At 48.1% G+C, this 15,104-nt stretch overlaps 1 protein-coding gene and 2 pseudogenes across 2 annotated transcripts in view; all 3 read right to left on the minus strand.

Annotated features, from left to right (window-relative positions):
* Positions 1-880: 880 nt before the first annotated feature.
* On the minus strand, positions 881-11,875 carry LOC123639494 (annotated as a pseudogene).
* LOC123639563 lies at positions 10,891-12,839 on the minus strand (annotated as a pseudogene). The gene is made up of 2 exons (XR_006735770.1): positions 12,818-12,839; positions 10,891-12,630 (listed from the first exon to the last, which is right to left on the minus strand). The product of XR_006735770.1 is annotated as an uncharacterized LOC123639563 (transcript).
* ADGRL1 (adhesion G protein-coupled receptor L1) overlaps positions 10,891-15,104 on the minus strand; it is a 44,812-nt gene continuing 40,598 nt past the window's right edge. Inside the window, exons 22-23 of the mRNA XM_045550779.1 lie at positions 14,918-14,935; positions 10,891-14,725 (exon numbers count right to left, since the gene is read on the minus strand). Of these exons, the coding sequence (XP_045406735.1) occupies positions 13,983-14,725; positions 14,918-14,935 (761 nt within the window). The 3' untranslated portion in view covers positions 10,891-13,982. The remainder of the gene's footprint in view (positions 14,726-14,917; positions 14,936-15,104) is intronic.

The following is a 15,104-nucleotide window of genomic DNA, read 5'->3' on the forward strand; positions in this document are numbered from 1 at the left end:
TTCCTGCTGCAGGGCTTTGCACTTGCTGTTCCCTCTACCTGGAATGTGCTTCCCCCAGATAACTGCAAGCTTGTCTCTTTCTCATCGCGCATGGTTCAGCTCAAATGTCCCTCTGAAAGAAGCCTCCCCAGACCCCCCTATTTAAAGGAGCCCTTACTTAATCACATTGCCGTGTTTTATTAGTAGCACATATGAGAATCTGCACTTAAGCTGATTTTAAATTGTGCTTATTATTTTGTCATCCCTCAGTAGATTGAAAGCTGGTTGAGAGCAAAGATCTCTCAATATGTACCTCTTAATATTGTATTTCCAGAGCTTAGCACAGGGCCTGGCTCATAGAAAGTCTTCAAGAGATTTCTTAAAAAGAATAAATCCACATCACATGTCCCCTGTAAATATCTACAACTATTATAATCAAACATAAAAAATTTAAAAGAATCCATATAAAAGGTTTAGTATAGGACCTGGAATGTGAAAAGCATACAGTAATCATGAACTGTTAGTAGTACGTGGTAATGAGCAGATAAGTCTTCATCATTATTCCTTTTTTTTAATTTTCAAAATATTTTATTTCATACAAATTTCATATGATACAAAAGTATTACATGCTTGAGCCTGTCTCCCAAGTCGAAGGTTCTTTCAGTTCTTCAGGCCAACCTTCCTTCAGAGGCAAATAAATAAGAAACATGTCATATTATGTACAGCATATATAGAAAAGTTTCTTTTACAGGAACAAAAATATTTGGACATTTTATATTTAGTACTGCTTAGCAATCCAGTTTATGTTGACAAATCAAGTTCATTGTTAGGTACCCATTACACATACAAAGGAACTCGATAGACAGCAGATATTTTAACGTGTAAGGAAGAAAATATCGATTTAATTTTTTTCTTGTATTTTTTGAAGAAGATCATCTGTACATTCAAGTTTGGTTCACCCTTTTTACTCAATATTTTGAACACTTCCATTTTCTTCTTTTTGTAGTGCCTTTCTGCTTGTTTTCTCTTGTTTTCTCCTCTGAAATTCTTGTTTCTTAGCAGCACGCTTAGCTTGTACCTGTTCATATTCTTGTGCTTTTTGAATTGATGTTTTCTTTTTATTTTTCTTTGGAATATTAAAGGGATTTACTGTCTTGCTACGTTGTCTTTCTGGCTGAGGCTAGTCAAAGCTACACTGATCTTCAAAGCCTGGTCAATGCTGCACTGTTCTTCCGGCAGAGGCTGGTCAACTTGCTCTTCTAGTAAAAGCTGGTCAACTCTTCTTAGTTGCTCCCTGAGTCTTTCCTCTTCAGCTAAATAGAGGTGTTTCAGATGATCTGGGTATCGATCTTTGAATTGGGATTCCTGTGATGTTTGAGCCTTCTTTTTCCTCCATAGCAATTTCTTGTGATTTTGCTGAATCTTCAGTTTTCTTCAAAACGCAAAACCTCGTCCCTCAGAATGCTGCCCACGAAAGCTTTCGAATAGTTAGGCTACCATATCCTCTGTTTCTTTCTTTCTTTTTTTTTTTTTTTTGAGACAGAGTCTCACTCTGTTGCCTGGGCTAGAGTGCCATGGCATCAGCCTCACTTACAGCAACCTCAAACTCCTGGGCTCAAGCGATACTCCTGCCTCAGCCTCCTGGGTAGCTGGGACTACAGGCATGTGCCACCATGCCCGGCTAATTTTTTCTGTGTTTTTTTTTTTTTTTAGTTGTTTGGCTATTTTCTTTCTATTTTTAGTAGAGACAGGGTCTCGCTCTTGCTCAGGCTGGTGTCAAACTCCTGAGCTCAAGCAATCCTCCTGCCTCAGCCTCCCAGAGTGCTGTGATTACAGGTGTGAGCCACCCGCACCTGGCCCATATCCTCTGTTTCACATTCTTATTCCTGAATCCAACTGAAGAACCCCCTTCGCCATGTGTCCCCAAACCCCCCTTCCACTGCCACTGTGCCAGCCTCACCTGTGCCATTTCCACAGACCTTCGTTATTATTCTCATATATTAAGGTTGGTGCAAAAGTAACTGTGGTTTTAGCATTGTTGAAATGTGCTGTTTGATGTTGGAATACATTTTTAAATAAATGTGGTTATGTTACACATCATTTTCATGTGCATTTCTCGCTTTATGTTTTTTGCTAATGGCTTATTACTTGCTGTTTATTTTATATTTATTTTAGACTATGGAAATGATGTTAGAAAAAAAGCAAATTCGAGTTTAAAATGGGTCATAAAGCAGTGGAGACAACAATGTATGGGGCCCAGGAATTGCTAATGAATATATAATGCAGTGGTGGTTCAGAAGTTTTGCAAAGGAGATGAGAGCCTTGAAGATGAGGCCAGCTATCGAAAGTTGACAACGACCAATTGAGAGCAATCACTGAAGCTGATCCGCTTACATGAGAAGTTGCGGAAGAACTCAATGTCAACCATTCTATGGTCGTTTGGCATTTGAAGCAAATTGGAAAGGTGAAAAAGCTCTATAAGGGGATGCCTCATGAGCTGATGGAAAATCAAAAAAATCGTCGTTTTGAAGTGTCATCTTCTCTTATTGTATGCAAAAACAACAAACCATTTCTCAATCAGATTGTGACATGCGACGAAGAGTGAATTTTATGTGACAACTGGCGATGACCAGCTCAGGTTGGACTGAGAAGAAGTTCCAGAGCATTTCCTAAAAACGAACCTGCACCAAAAAAAGGTCATGGTCACTGTTTGGGGCTCTGCTACTGGTCTGATCTACTACAGCTTTCTGAATCCCAGCGAAACCATTACATCTGAGAAGTATGCTCGGCAAATCGGTGAGATGCATCAAAAACTGCAATGCCTGCAGCCAGCACTGGTCAACAGAAAGGACCCAATTCTTCTCCATGACAATTTCCGACCACAGGTCTCATAACCAACGCTTCAAAAGTTGAACGAGGCTGGGCGCGGTGGCTCACGCCTGTAATCCTAGCACTCTGGGAGGCCGAGGCGGGTGGATCGCTCGAGGTCAGGAGTTGGAGACCAGCCTGAGCAAGAGCGAGACCCTGTCTCTACTAAAAATAGAAAGAAATTAGCTGGACAACTAAAAATATATAGAAAAAATTAGCCAGGCATGATGGCACATGCCTGTAGTCCCAGCTACTCGGGAGGCTGGGCAGCAGGATTGCTTGAGCCCAGGAGTTTGAGGTTGCTGTGAGCTAGGCTGATGCCACGGCACTCTAGCCTGGGTAACAGAGTGAGACTCTGTCTCAAAAAAAAAAAAAAGAATGTCCTTGGAGAAGCAGTAAAAAGTATTAATTATGTTAAAGCTTAGCCTTGTGAGCAGGTGTTTTTAATATTCTGTGTAGTGAGATGGGAAGGTCTCATAGAGCACTTACATTGCATGCTGAGGAATGATGACATTTGCACTGCACAGTTGTTTGAGTTGAGGCGGAACTGGTGGGGTTTTTTTTTTCATGGAACACCATTTTGACTGGAAAGCATGACTGGTTATTCGGATTAGGATCTTTGGCAAGCTGTCCCCTCAGAAATGAAGAAGTGAGCTGGTCACTTCAAGGCTAACAACTGACAGTTTGTTGCCAATGATGAAATTTGAGCTTTCAAACAAAACTTAGAAATTTGGAAAACTTTTATTCACCACCATGAGCTTGACAGCTTTTCAATATTTAAATAGTTTTCTGATGAGATCAGTGGTGATACTAACAAATATGATTTTTAAAGTATTATATAGCAAAATGTAATAACTCGGTAGGTCAGTATTTCCCAGAAGACCAATGTATGATGTTACAAAATCATGCATGTGTACAGGATCCATTAAAATTGTAAAATGGACTAATGGGTTTTCATGTAACAAAGTTTGAAACGTTTGTTGATTTTGTATTCCACACTGCAACTAACTTTAACACACCATCACTCTGTTGAGTTTTGGTGTAGTAACAGTGGAATATCTCCAATTGTCTGAAAAAGCTATTAAAACACTCCTCCCTTTTCCAACTATGTATCTGTGTGAGGCTGGGTTTTCTTCATATACTTCAGCCCACACAGCATATTGCAACAGATTGATTGCAGAGGCTTATGTGAGAGTCCACCTGTCTTCCACTACAGGACAGAAGCTTTACAGAAATGAAAACAAAAACAAAACCAGGCCATTCTTTTTACTACTTAAAAAGAAATACTTATTTTCATAAAACAGGTTTTATATTAAAATGTAATGGATTTATTATTATTATTATTATTTATTTATTTATTTATTTATTTATTTGAGACAGAGTCTCACTCTGTTGCCAAGGCTAGAGTGAGTGCCGTGGCATCAGCCTAGCTCACAGCAACCTCAAACTCCTGGGCTCAAGCAATCCTTCTGCCTCAGCCTCCCGAGTAGCTGGGACTATAGGCATGCACCACCATGCCCGGCTAATTTTTTCTATATATATTTTTAGCTGTCCATATAATTTCTTTCTATTTTTTTTTTTAGTAGAGACAGGGTCTCGCTCTTGCTCAGGCTGGTCTGGAACTCCTGAGCTCCGACGATCCGCCCGCCTCGGCCTCCCAGAGTGCTAGGATTACAGGCGTGAGCCACCACACCCGGCCTATTATTTTAAATTGGCAAATAAATATACTTAAAAATTTTTCAGTTTTAATTTCTAATATAGTAAGTATCAATAGATATGACCCTCATACAGGACAGCACTTTAGGATCCTCATTAATTTTTAAGAGGAGTAAGGGAGTCCCAAGATCAAAAAATTTGAGACCCTCTGAATTAATCCAGCCTTTCCCTGGCAAATTTCTTTTTTTTTTTTTTTTTGGAGACAGAGTCTTGCTCTGTAGTTTAGGCTAGAGTGCTGTGGCATCAGCCTAGCTCACAGTAACCTCAAACTCCTGGGCTCAAGCAATCCTCCTGCCTCAGCCTCCCGAGTAGCTGGGACTAAAGGCATGCGCCACCATGCCGGGCTAATTTTTTCTATATATATTTTTAGTTGTCCAGATAATTTCTTTCTATTTTTAGTAGAGATGAAGTCTCGCTCTTTCTCAGGCTGGTCTCGAACTCCTGAGCTCAAACGATCCACCCACCTAGGCCTCCCAGAGGGCTGGGATTACAGGCGTGAGCAACTGCGCCTGGCCCTTTCCCTGGCAATTTAATGCTGCCTTTGTCACAGAGCAGGTTTCCATCCACTCCCAGGTCTCTGTCATTGGCCTGTCGCTTCCAGTGCCAACAGGCATGGATAAGGCTAGTTCCCCACCTTGTTCCCGCTTCCCATTGTAGTGTTCATTTTTGGCCTTTGTTCTTACGTAAAAAGCAGAACATACAAATACTTTTTCATATTACAATAGTCATATATGTTTAATGCAAAAAATTTTAAAAATACAGAGTTGTGAGAAAGTAAAAATTACCCACTACCGATAAACTGTGACTATTTTAGTGTTAGCTTTACATTCTACATGTTACGTATACAATTTATATTTATATATGCATCCACACATATACATACACATACACACAATTTTATATATTACTGTGTATACACTTTGCATATACAGTAAGGCATCACTTAAGTGTGGGGCCGCATTCTGAGAAATGCGTTATCAGGCAATTTCGTCCTGTGACTGTCGCAGAGTATGCTCATGCAAACCTAGATGGTATGGCCTGCCACACACCTAAGCTCTAGAGTATGGCCTGTAGCTCCCGGACTACAAACCTGTACAGCGTGTTACTGTACAGAATCCTGTATGCAGCCGTCACACAATGGTAAGTGTTTGTGTATCTAAACATAGAAAAGGAGCCGTAAAAATACTGTATTGTAATCTGGGGCCACCTGGACACCGGCAGAAGGTGCTGGGAGACAGGCAGACAGGACAGTTGGAGAAGACTAGCCATTGCATGGGGTTTGGTCAAGGAAGAGTCCCACTGAAACAAGAAGTGAGAGAAATGAAGGAAGAACTCAGCAGGGTTCTGTCTTTGTTGCTGTTTCCTGGGAGCCTGATGTTTGCAAGGGGAAGAGAGGAGTGGCACAGTCTGTGGTCATAGGGCTGGAGGACTGGCCTCAGCCTGACTCCTCCAGGCCATTCTGAGAGTTCGTGGGAGAGAGCAGGTTTCCTCAAGGGCAAAGAGGCCAGAGGGCTTTCAGTTTCTTGGGGACCTGAAGAGGGAAGTATGTAGCTCGGATCCTCCATTGCTTTGCATTTAAGGCCTTCCCTCCGGCTTCAAGCATGTGGGTCCGCTCTGGTCTGCCCTAGTCCTAGCTAGGTGGGGACCATGACAGTGTGGTGTGGTTAGTAGGCATCTCTGATGTGGGGAGCCAGAATTGGCCCCCTCTCTAGTGTTGCTGGGCATTGATGGGGAGGGGGCAACTGCCGCTGTTGCAGACAGCTCTAGAAGTAGCCCTTGGAATCAGAAGACCAAGATGGAGGCCCTGATTCAGCTGACTCTTATTAGCTGAGCCAACGTGGGGACATTCTCTAACCTTTCTGAGCTTCAGCTTGTGCAGCTATAAAATGAGACTGTCACGCCTACCTTACTGGGTCATTGCAAGGATTAAGTTGGACAGCATATATAAGCATCTATAGGGCGTGGGGCATTTTGAACTGTTTAGTAATCTTATCTGAGTAAGTCATTTAATTATACCAACTTGAATGTCCTCATCTGATAAACAGGGATACTGATACACAGCTTCTGAGAATTAAATGAGACCAAACGTAGGAGAGATCTTTGAAATGGTAAGTCTCAACATAAATGGATTGTTCCTGGGCACGAGCAGATGTTAGTCCTGGCACGTACAGGTCCCACAACCAACCACCTGAGGGTCATAGGTTGTCAGGCACAGTGGGTTTAGACTGTGTGAATAGTGAAGGGGACAGGAAAGGACACAAAGGCAGAAAAACTGGCCATATTGTAGAATCGCATTTTATACCGGATTAGACTTCAAAACCAGAGCATGAGTTCAGATCATAGGTAGTTACAATGAACTACCATTAAAAGTCCCTGTACTTGCCTATAGCGCATTTCTCAGTTAGTCCAATAGAATCGGTTAATCCTCCAGTATGGTAGCAAATTGCCTTTCTTTAGTTGGGCCCCAGCTAAAATATTAACTTAGCTTTTGGGGCCATGCTGAATTGAAACTTTAGCATCACACGATGACAAACACGTGGAAAATGAGACCAGCTAGGATAATGTAAGATTCATATAGCTCTCATCATTCTTTTTTTTTTTTTTTGAGGCAGAGTCTCACTCTATTGCCTGGGCTAGAGTGCCGTGGCGTCTAGCTCACAGCAACCTCAAACTCCTGGGCTCAAGCGATCCTCCTGCCTCAGCCTCCTAAGTAGTTGGGACTACAGGCATGCACCACCATGCCCGGCTAATTTTTATATATATATGTTTTTAGTTGTCCATCTAATTTCTATGTTTTTAGTAGAGACGGGGTCTCGCTCTTGCTCAGGCTAGGCTCTCATCATTCTTAACTGTCCTCTAATGCTCAATCTTGGTCTTAGGCTCAGTTCAGCTCTCATTCCTTTAATACACACTCAGTGACTGCCTACTGTATGCCAGATGGTGTGCTAGGCACTGGGAACAGTACTGAAAAAAACAGACCAAAACCCTCTTCATGGAGGTTATATTCCAGTGGGGAGGCAGATGACAAACAAGCAAAACATGGACTGGGAGTGCTGTTGGAGACGGAGCAAGGCCGGGGTTAGGAAGTTCTGGAGTGGTCTGGGAAGCTGTGATTTCTGTAAGCTGTGTAGGAGAATAAGTGAGCCCTGTGGATATGGGGACAGAGGAGGAGGTTTGAGCCAGCAGTGAGAACAGCCAGTGCAAAGGCCCTGAGGCAGGCAAGAAGGTCCCTGCATGTTTGAGGAGTGAGGAGTCCAGTGTGGCTCTAGTGGAGTGAAGTGAGGGGAGAGTCATAGAATGGGGTTGGATACTGTAGGGCTTTGTAGGCTGTGTGCTGATCTTGACCTTTGCTCGGGGTAAGGGAGGGACTCACTGGAGAGTTTCCTTCCTTCCTTCCTTCCTTCCTTCCTTCCTTCCTTCCCTCCCTCCCTCCCTCCCTCCTTCCTTCCTTCCTTCCTTCCTTCCTTCCTTCCTTCCTTCCTTCCTTCCTTCCTTTTTTGAGACACGGTCTTGCTCTGTCAACCTGGCTAGAGTGCAGTGGTGTCATCATAGCTCACTGCAACCTCACGCTCCTGGGCTCCAGCGATCCTCCCACCTCAGCCTCCTGAGTAGCTGGGACTGTAGGCACACACCATCACACTGGGCCAATTTTTTCTATTTTTAATAGAGACGGGTGTCTTGCTCTTGCTCAGGCTGGTCTGGAACTCCTGGCCTCAAGCGATCCTCCTGCCTCCCGCCTTGGCCTCCCAGAGTGATAGGATTACAAGCATGAGCCGCCTCGCCCAGCCCATTATAGAGTTTTTGGACAGAGGAGGGACAAAATATGTTTACCAAGATCCCTCTGGTTTCTGTGTTAAGCCTGAAGGGGAACAAGGAAGTGAATTAGGGGACTGTTGCAGTGGCCCTCGTGAGAGACAGAGGTGGCTTGGTGGCTTGAACCAAAGTAATTAATTCTGGATATTTTGAAGTTAGAGTCACCATTGCATTTACTGCCAAACTAGATGTGGGGTGTGAGACAAGGAGATGAGTTCAAGGGAAACTGCTAGGTTTTTAGCTTGAGTGGAAGGACAGATGGACTCGCCATTAATTGAAGTGGGGAAGCCTGTGGGAGGAGCTGTGGGCGTGGAGGCAGGGGGATGTCAGGAACTCAGTCTAGGACAAGTTAAGTTTGAGATCCTAGCAGACACCTAGGGAGAGATGTGGAGTAGGTAGGTGAAAACATATAAATCTGGAGCTCAAGGTAGAAGTTCAGGCTGGAGAGCTAAGTTCGGGAGTCATCAGAGTGTGGGTGGTATTTAAAACCATGAGTTGGGATGGTATCTACAGGGAGTGAGAGCAGATAGAGAAAAGTCCAAGGATTGAGCCCCTGGGCTTGCAATATGAGGAGGTCAGGAGATGAGGAACCAGCCCTGGAGCCTGGGAAGGGGTTCCTAGGGGATGGGAGGAGACCCGGGGGAGTGTGGTGCCCTGGCCGCAGGTGTTTAAGGCAGAGGGGCACGAAGAAAGAGTCTTGCAGTGTTTGAGGACTCCTTCCTCTCTCTCTCTCTTATATTTAGGTTATTAAGTATGAAGTACTTAAGTACTAAGTTTGACAGCTGATATCTCTGACATTTCACTTTGACACTTCTTGTTTTATGTTTATTGTGAAGGCACATCCTCAGTCTTTCAAATGCATGTTTTGGCTCATGATTATCTTGCATATTTTTTTAGAGCAATTTTTGTGAAACCATGAATAAGTCAAAAATTCGTGTTATTTTCGAATGTGAGTTCTGTCGAGGAACCAGTGCAGCGCAGACAGCACGAAATGTCAACAAAGTTTTGGGGGAGGATGTAGTTAATGAACGCACATTACAGCGATGGTTTGTGGAGTTCCATTCTGGTGCTTTTAATCTTGAAAATGAGCCACGTGGGCAACCTGAGACCAAGGTGGATAATGATCAGCTGAAAGCTGTCATGGAAGTGACTCCATCTCAATCTCTGCCTGAATTAGAAGCAAGGTCTGATGTTTCTATTTCAACAATATTGGACTATTTGAAACAAATGGGCAAGGTAAAGAAGCTGGATAGATGGATTCCACATGAATTAAATGAGCATCAGAAGAGAAATCGTCTCGAAGCTTGCCTTTCTTTGCTGTCATGACATAAAGGTGAATTATTTCTCCACCATATTGTTACATGTGATGAAAAATGGATTCTTTTTGACAGTTGCAAGCATTTGGCACAGTGGTTGGATAAAGATGAAGTGCTGAAACACAGTCCAAAACCAAATATTCATCAAAAACAGTTAATGGTGTCTGTTTGGTGGTCTGGTGGTGGTATTATCCACTACAGCTTCATGAAACCTAGATTACAGCAGATGTCTACTGCAACCAGCTGGATGAAATGATGAGGATGCTTGCAATTAAACAGCCAGGATTGGTCAATAGAGACAGGCCGATCCTCTTGCAAGACTTGCTGGACCACATGTCACACAAACAGTGCTGCTCAAACTACAACAGCTGGACTTGGAAAGTCTCTGTCGACCACTGTATTTACCAGCCTTTGCACCAACTGATTACCACTTCTTCCAGGCTTTGGACCACTCCTTGCAACGAAAATACTCAATTCTCAACAAGCTATGGAAAACGCCTTTCTCAATATCATCGCCACTTGCTCTCCAGGCTTCTGTGCCGCTGGCATAAACAAGCTACCGTTGAGATGGCAAAACTGTTTCGATAGTTTAGGCACATACTTTGATTAATTGTACTGCTTCTTGTTTGAGATACAATAAACTACGCTTTTGATTCTAAATCGGACATTTCATATTTAATGACCTGAATAATTTGAGAATGTGAAATACACACGGATGCAATTCCACCGTGTTGTCAAGCTCAAAAGTGCATCATTCCTGCTGCGTTTGGGAGTCCAGAATCAGCAGTTGGAATCAGATATGCAAAGCATAAATTTCCTGAGCTCTGCTCTCATACAGCCTGGGGACAGACAGGCCAAAAAGGGCTTCTCTGAGACACAACATGGCACCGTGGCCCAGCCAGAGACCTGGGTGTGTATAGAGGTGCTGTAAGCCTCAGTTTCCCTATCTGTAAAATGGAGCTCTAATCGCAACCTCTACCCAGGAGCATTTTGTGAGGATTCAGAGAGAAACTTCACGTGAAATGCTCAGGCCCAGGAACATACCAAGGTCTCCATAAATGTGAATGACCCTGTGAGTCGCCAGGATTCTAATACCTGAAATGCAAATTACTCTGAGTTAGAGCCCTCTAGGGACACCCCTGTGCAGATCTACTCACCCATTTCCTGCCCACCCCAATGAGTCACGCCACTCTTGTCATTCCAAGAAATCTTAATTTCTTTATTGACTTTTTGACTCAACAATTTTTTTTAAACTTTTTGTTTTTTTCTGAAACTTTCTTGTTGTTATGAGCCTTTTGTTTTGTTCTCGTTAAATGCACTCGACCCAAAATTGGTTTGGCATATCGAAAAGGAGACCGAGGGAGGAACTGGGGGCGTGGGAGAGGGGGAAGGAGGCCTGAATGGACAGAGAAATCGAGGATGAGAGAAGAGAGGAACACAGACGGTGAGAGAGACATGGGGGAAAGATACGAGAGAAAGGGAAGGCAAGGGGAACCCAGAAGAAATAAAATCTGGAGAAAAAGAATTACCAAGATTCAGGAGCAAATGAGTTCAGGAGCCCAAGGAAGAGAGTAGGAGAGGAAACCCAAGACCCTTCTCTGTACTGTCCCAGCTGGGGTGGGGGCATCAAGGCACCAGGTCTGGTTGGGTAGGGGGACACCTGGGTTCTCAGGGGTGGCTTTACGCTGGACCACAGTGGTGTCCAGCCCCACCAGAGGGCCCTGCCACACAGCTCAGGCCTTGGAATTCACCTTGGCGGTTCCAGCTGGAATGGGCACCAACGGGTCCACTACACCCGCTCTCCCAGTGATTGTCTGCATCTGGAGAGACAGGAGGGCCGCAGGCGGAGGAAGCTGAGCTCCCTGTGCCCTTCAGTCCCCTGGGAACTCTCCCAGCCCTCCTGGTGCCAGAGGCAGCTCAGGCTGTAGCTGGGCAGGGCCAGCTCCTCCACCTGCCCTGCTATTCCCAGACTTCTCACTGCCCCGCCACACCATGGAGCTGTCTCCTGCCCTCCGCAGAGCTGTCTGGCAAGACTGTCCTCAGCCTCGCTTCTCCCCATCTAGATTTCACCCGTGGTCTTCTGGCAAAGTGGATTACACCTTCCTACCAGAAAAAGCCAAAGATGGACCCCCAACCCTGCCTTTTCCCCACACCTCTTCCCTTACCATGGGACAAACCACCATCTTTGGTCTGGCCCCTTCTCCCCTAATTGATGGGGACAAGCCAGCCCCAGCTCCCCAGGAGAAGGGAGGGCTTTCTAGCAGCAAAAAGGGTCCCTCCAGCCACCTACCTGTCCCCTTCCCCCCAGTTCCTTCCTAGAGCCCCACCCCCTCAACCCAATGAAGTTCATGGCAGCAGCAGGCTGAGACCCAAAGATGTTTGAAAACTCATGGCACTTGTGAGAAAAGAGGGAGGGGCAAGAGAGACAGGGACAGGTCAGAGCAGAGGTGGACAGGCCACCCCTGGGGACATGGCAATGAAGGGGCTGGGCTAGTGTGGCAATGGAGCTACGCTACCTGAAGAGTGGACAGTGAGGGGGTACTGGGAAGGCTGGGCTGACAGGCTGGAGGGGAGGGGCTGGCAGAGGTACTCAGGGGGCACCCAGAGCTTGGAGCTTCCAGCGTCTGGGGGTTTGGGGTGCAGTCCCCAGAACATAGGTGTCCTGACCCCAGGCCCTGGCACCTGGCTTTGCCTCCCCTGCAGGAGAGTGCAGGATAGGGAAGGTGATCTCTCACCTTTGCCCTCTCCTCCCCCAGGATGTAGACAACCTCACCACTCCCACTGCCCCCTACCCACCAGCCATCCCACCATCAAGCCCTGCTGCCCTTTACCGCTCCAGCGCCTTTCCGTTTTCCTTCCTCCACCAACCTCTCTAGATGGGAAGTCAGCCCCTTCCTCCCCGCCCGGAGTCCCAGAAGCAATATACAAGAAGCAGGAACTCAAAGGGATAGCGCAGCCATCTTGGCAAAAGCATCTTTGGGTGTGAGGGTGTCTCCCCCGGGCCGGTGGGGAGGGGAGGGGAGACAGGCCTCGGGTCCTGGGGCAGGCAGTGAGGTACACGCCCCAGGAGGGCTGATGATACCAGGGGAAGGAGGGGACAGAAACAGGTCCCGGGAAGGAGTCACGTTCTTTGTTTCGCTGTTGCATCTAGATTTTGTTTTCTGTCTCTGGAGTGTAAAAAGCTGCTCTGGAGGCCCGCCCACCCCGGCCGGGGCTGGGGCTGGGGATCACTCGTACACGGAGAAGTCCTGGCTGCCGGGGCGGGCAGCGCCACTCTGCTCCGGAGAAAGCCCGGGCTGGCCCGGGAGTGGCTCCCGGTGGCTTCAAGTGATGAGATTTTTCTTTTGTTGTTTTTTGTTTTTTTTTTTTTGTCTTTTTTTTTCTTTTCCATTTCGTTGAAATATTTACAGCAATGGGAGAGGAGGAGAGAGGAAGGGGTAAGAGGGCCCCCTAGGGAAAGATCCAAGCCCAGGACCCACTCCCCAGGAAGAACCAGACCCAAAATCTGCTCCCCAGATAGCCAAGCCCACAGGACTGGGAACTGCCCAAATATGGCCACCCCTGTGGGCCACGGGCCCTGTGGGGAGTTGTGCTTCATCAGGAGTCGCCCCAAGGGAGGGGGTCATTGGGTGCACTCTTGGAGAGCGGAGGGGCAGGCTTGCTTGGGGGGCAGGGACCAAGAGCAAGGGGGAAGGAGCTTCAGAGAAAGTTCGACCTTTCAACCACCAGCCACAGCTGCCCATCCCTGCACCCTGGGGCTTTTCCCCCAGTCTCCAGGGAGCAGGGAACTTAGTGCAGGCAGAACCTGTCTGTATGTCCGTCCTGTTGTACTACTCCCTGCGGTGCAGCTGCCAGCATTTCTGGCTGCAGGGAGAGGAGCAGCTGACAGGTTCAATCCAGCATGGGGGGGCCTTTGGCAACCTCAGAAGCTGCACCTCCCCGCCCAGGGAAACAACGCCCTCACTTCCCTTTAAGGGTGGGAGGGGCGGGCTGCACCCTTCAGTTTCTCCCTCCTCACTCCCCTGGGGACCTCTGGGCTCCTCCTCACTGCCCCTCCCCCAAATACAGCTGAGCTGGTGCGTGTGGCTGGTGGGAAACCCTGTCTGTGAACCTGGCACCTCAGCCCCCAGGTCAGAGCCCCCTGTGGGGACTGCAGGGCCCGTGGCCGAGGGACACCTGGAGAGAGTGGCTCACTAGTCACTGCCCCCATCAGTCTCCCTCTCCCACCAGAGCCCCACCCAGGGTTCCCTCCCTGGCCTGGGCCACCAGCCCCTGGTCCGTGAGGTCCCCTCAGAGACTGGTGACCAGCTGCATCTGCCCGTCCCCATCGGGCCCTGGCCCCTCGAGGCCTGGGGCTGCCAGGTAGCCCTCGTGGCTAGGCCGCCGCACCTGGTAGTAGCCCTGCAGGGGGTTCCGGGCCACCAGGGCTGGTGGGCGCGAGGTGTAGTAGATTTCAGGGGGTCCAGGGGGTGCAGGCGGGGGTGGGGGCAGGGCCTCGCTAGGCCCCTCGGGGCTGCTGTCCGGGTAGGAGGGCGAGTCCCGCAGGTTGGCCCCGCTGGCATAGAGGGAGTCCCGGCCTGGAGGGGAGGAGAGGGGCCGGCTGGTGGCACCGTCCTCTGCCGTGCAGCTCTCGGACTCGTCCAGATCGCTCTGGTACAGCACCGACTGGGCCCGGGGCAGCAGCAGAGGCTCCTCCAGGGCCTTATAGAGAAGTTCAATCTCCGCTCGGTCAGCACCCCCGGGCCCTCCCGCCTCTTCCTCATCACCACCCACTGGCACAGGCGGCACGGGCGGCTCAGGTGGCGGAGGGCCCTTGGCCCCGCTGCTGCTCCCCCGCAGGTTGTTGTGCACCAGCTCGGAGATGATCATCTTCTCAAAGGCAGCAGCGTCCGCCAGGTTCCGGCCTCGGGGCGGCTCAGGGGCCCCGTCCCCCGGAGGGAAATCCCCACTTCGCAAGGAGTAGCTGTTGTTGAAGTTGCCATTGAGGGGCAGGGTGTCCATGCCGCAGGCTTCCCGGCCTCCTAGGGGGTGCTCTGCGGGGCAGAAAGGGGCTGGTGAGGACCAGTTCCCCCAGGGTCCCCGACACTGCCCCTCCTACCCCCCAGTTGGGTGTTTAAAATCTCAGCAGGGCATCCCACGTGTCCCTAAGTGAGGCCATCTGAGAAGACCGTTATCTTGTTCCTCTCCCAGCCTTGGCAACGTTACCAGGACAGAGTCACACTTACTGGGTTCCCGGTAGCTCCCTGCAGGTGCATGCCAGGAGAGAAAAGAGAGAGGGTGAGAGTGAGCTTAGAATGCCAAGTCCAGGCTCCAGCTCAGGGGGCACGAGAATGCCTGAAGTGGAGAACCCACGAATGCAGAACCCACACTGCCCGACCTGGGACACAGCTTTCTCCCAGCACCGGGCCCCAT

This window comes from Lemur catta, chromosome 1 (assembly GCF_020740605.2).
Source record: "Lemur catta isolate mLemCat1 chromosome 1, mLemCat1.pri, whole genome shotgun sequence".
Classification (NCBI taxonomy): Eukaryota; Metazoa; Chordata; class Mammalia; order Primates; family Lemuridae; genus Lemur; species Lemur catta.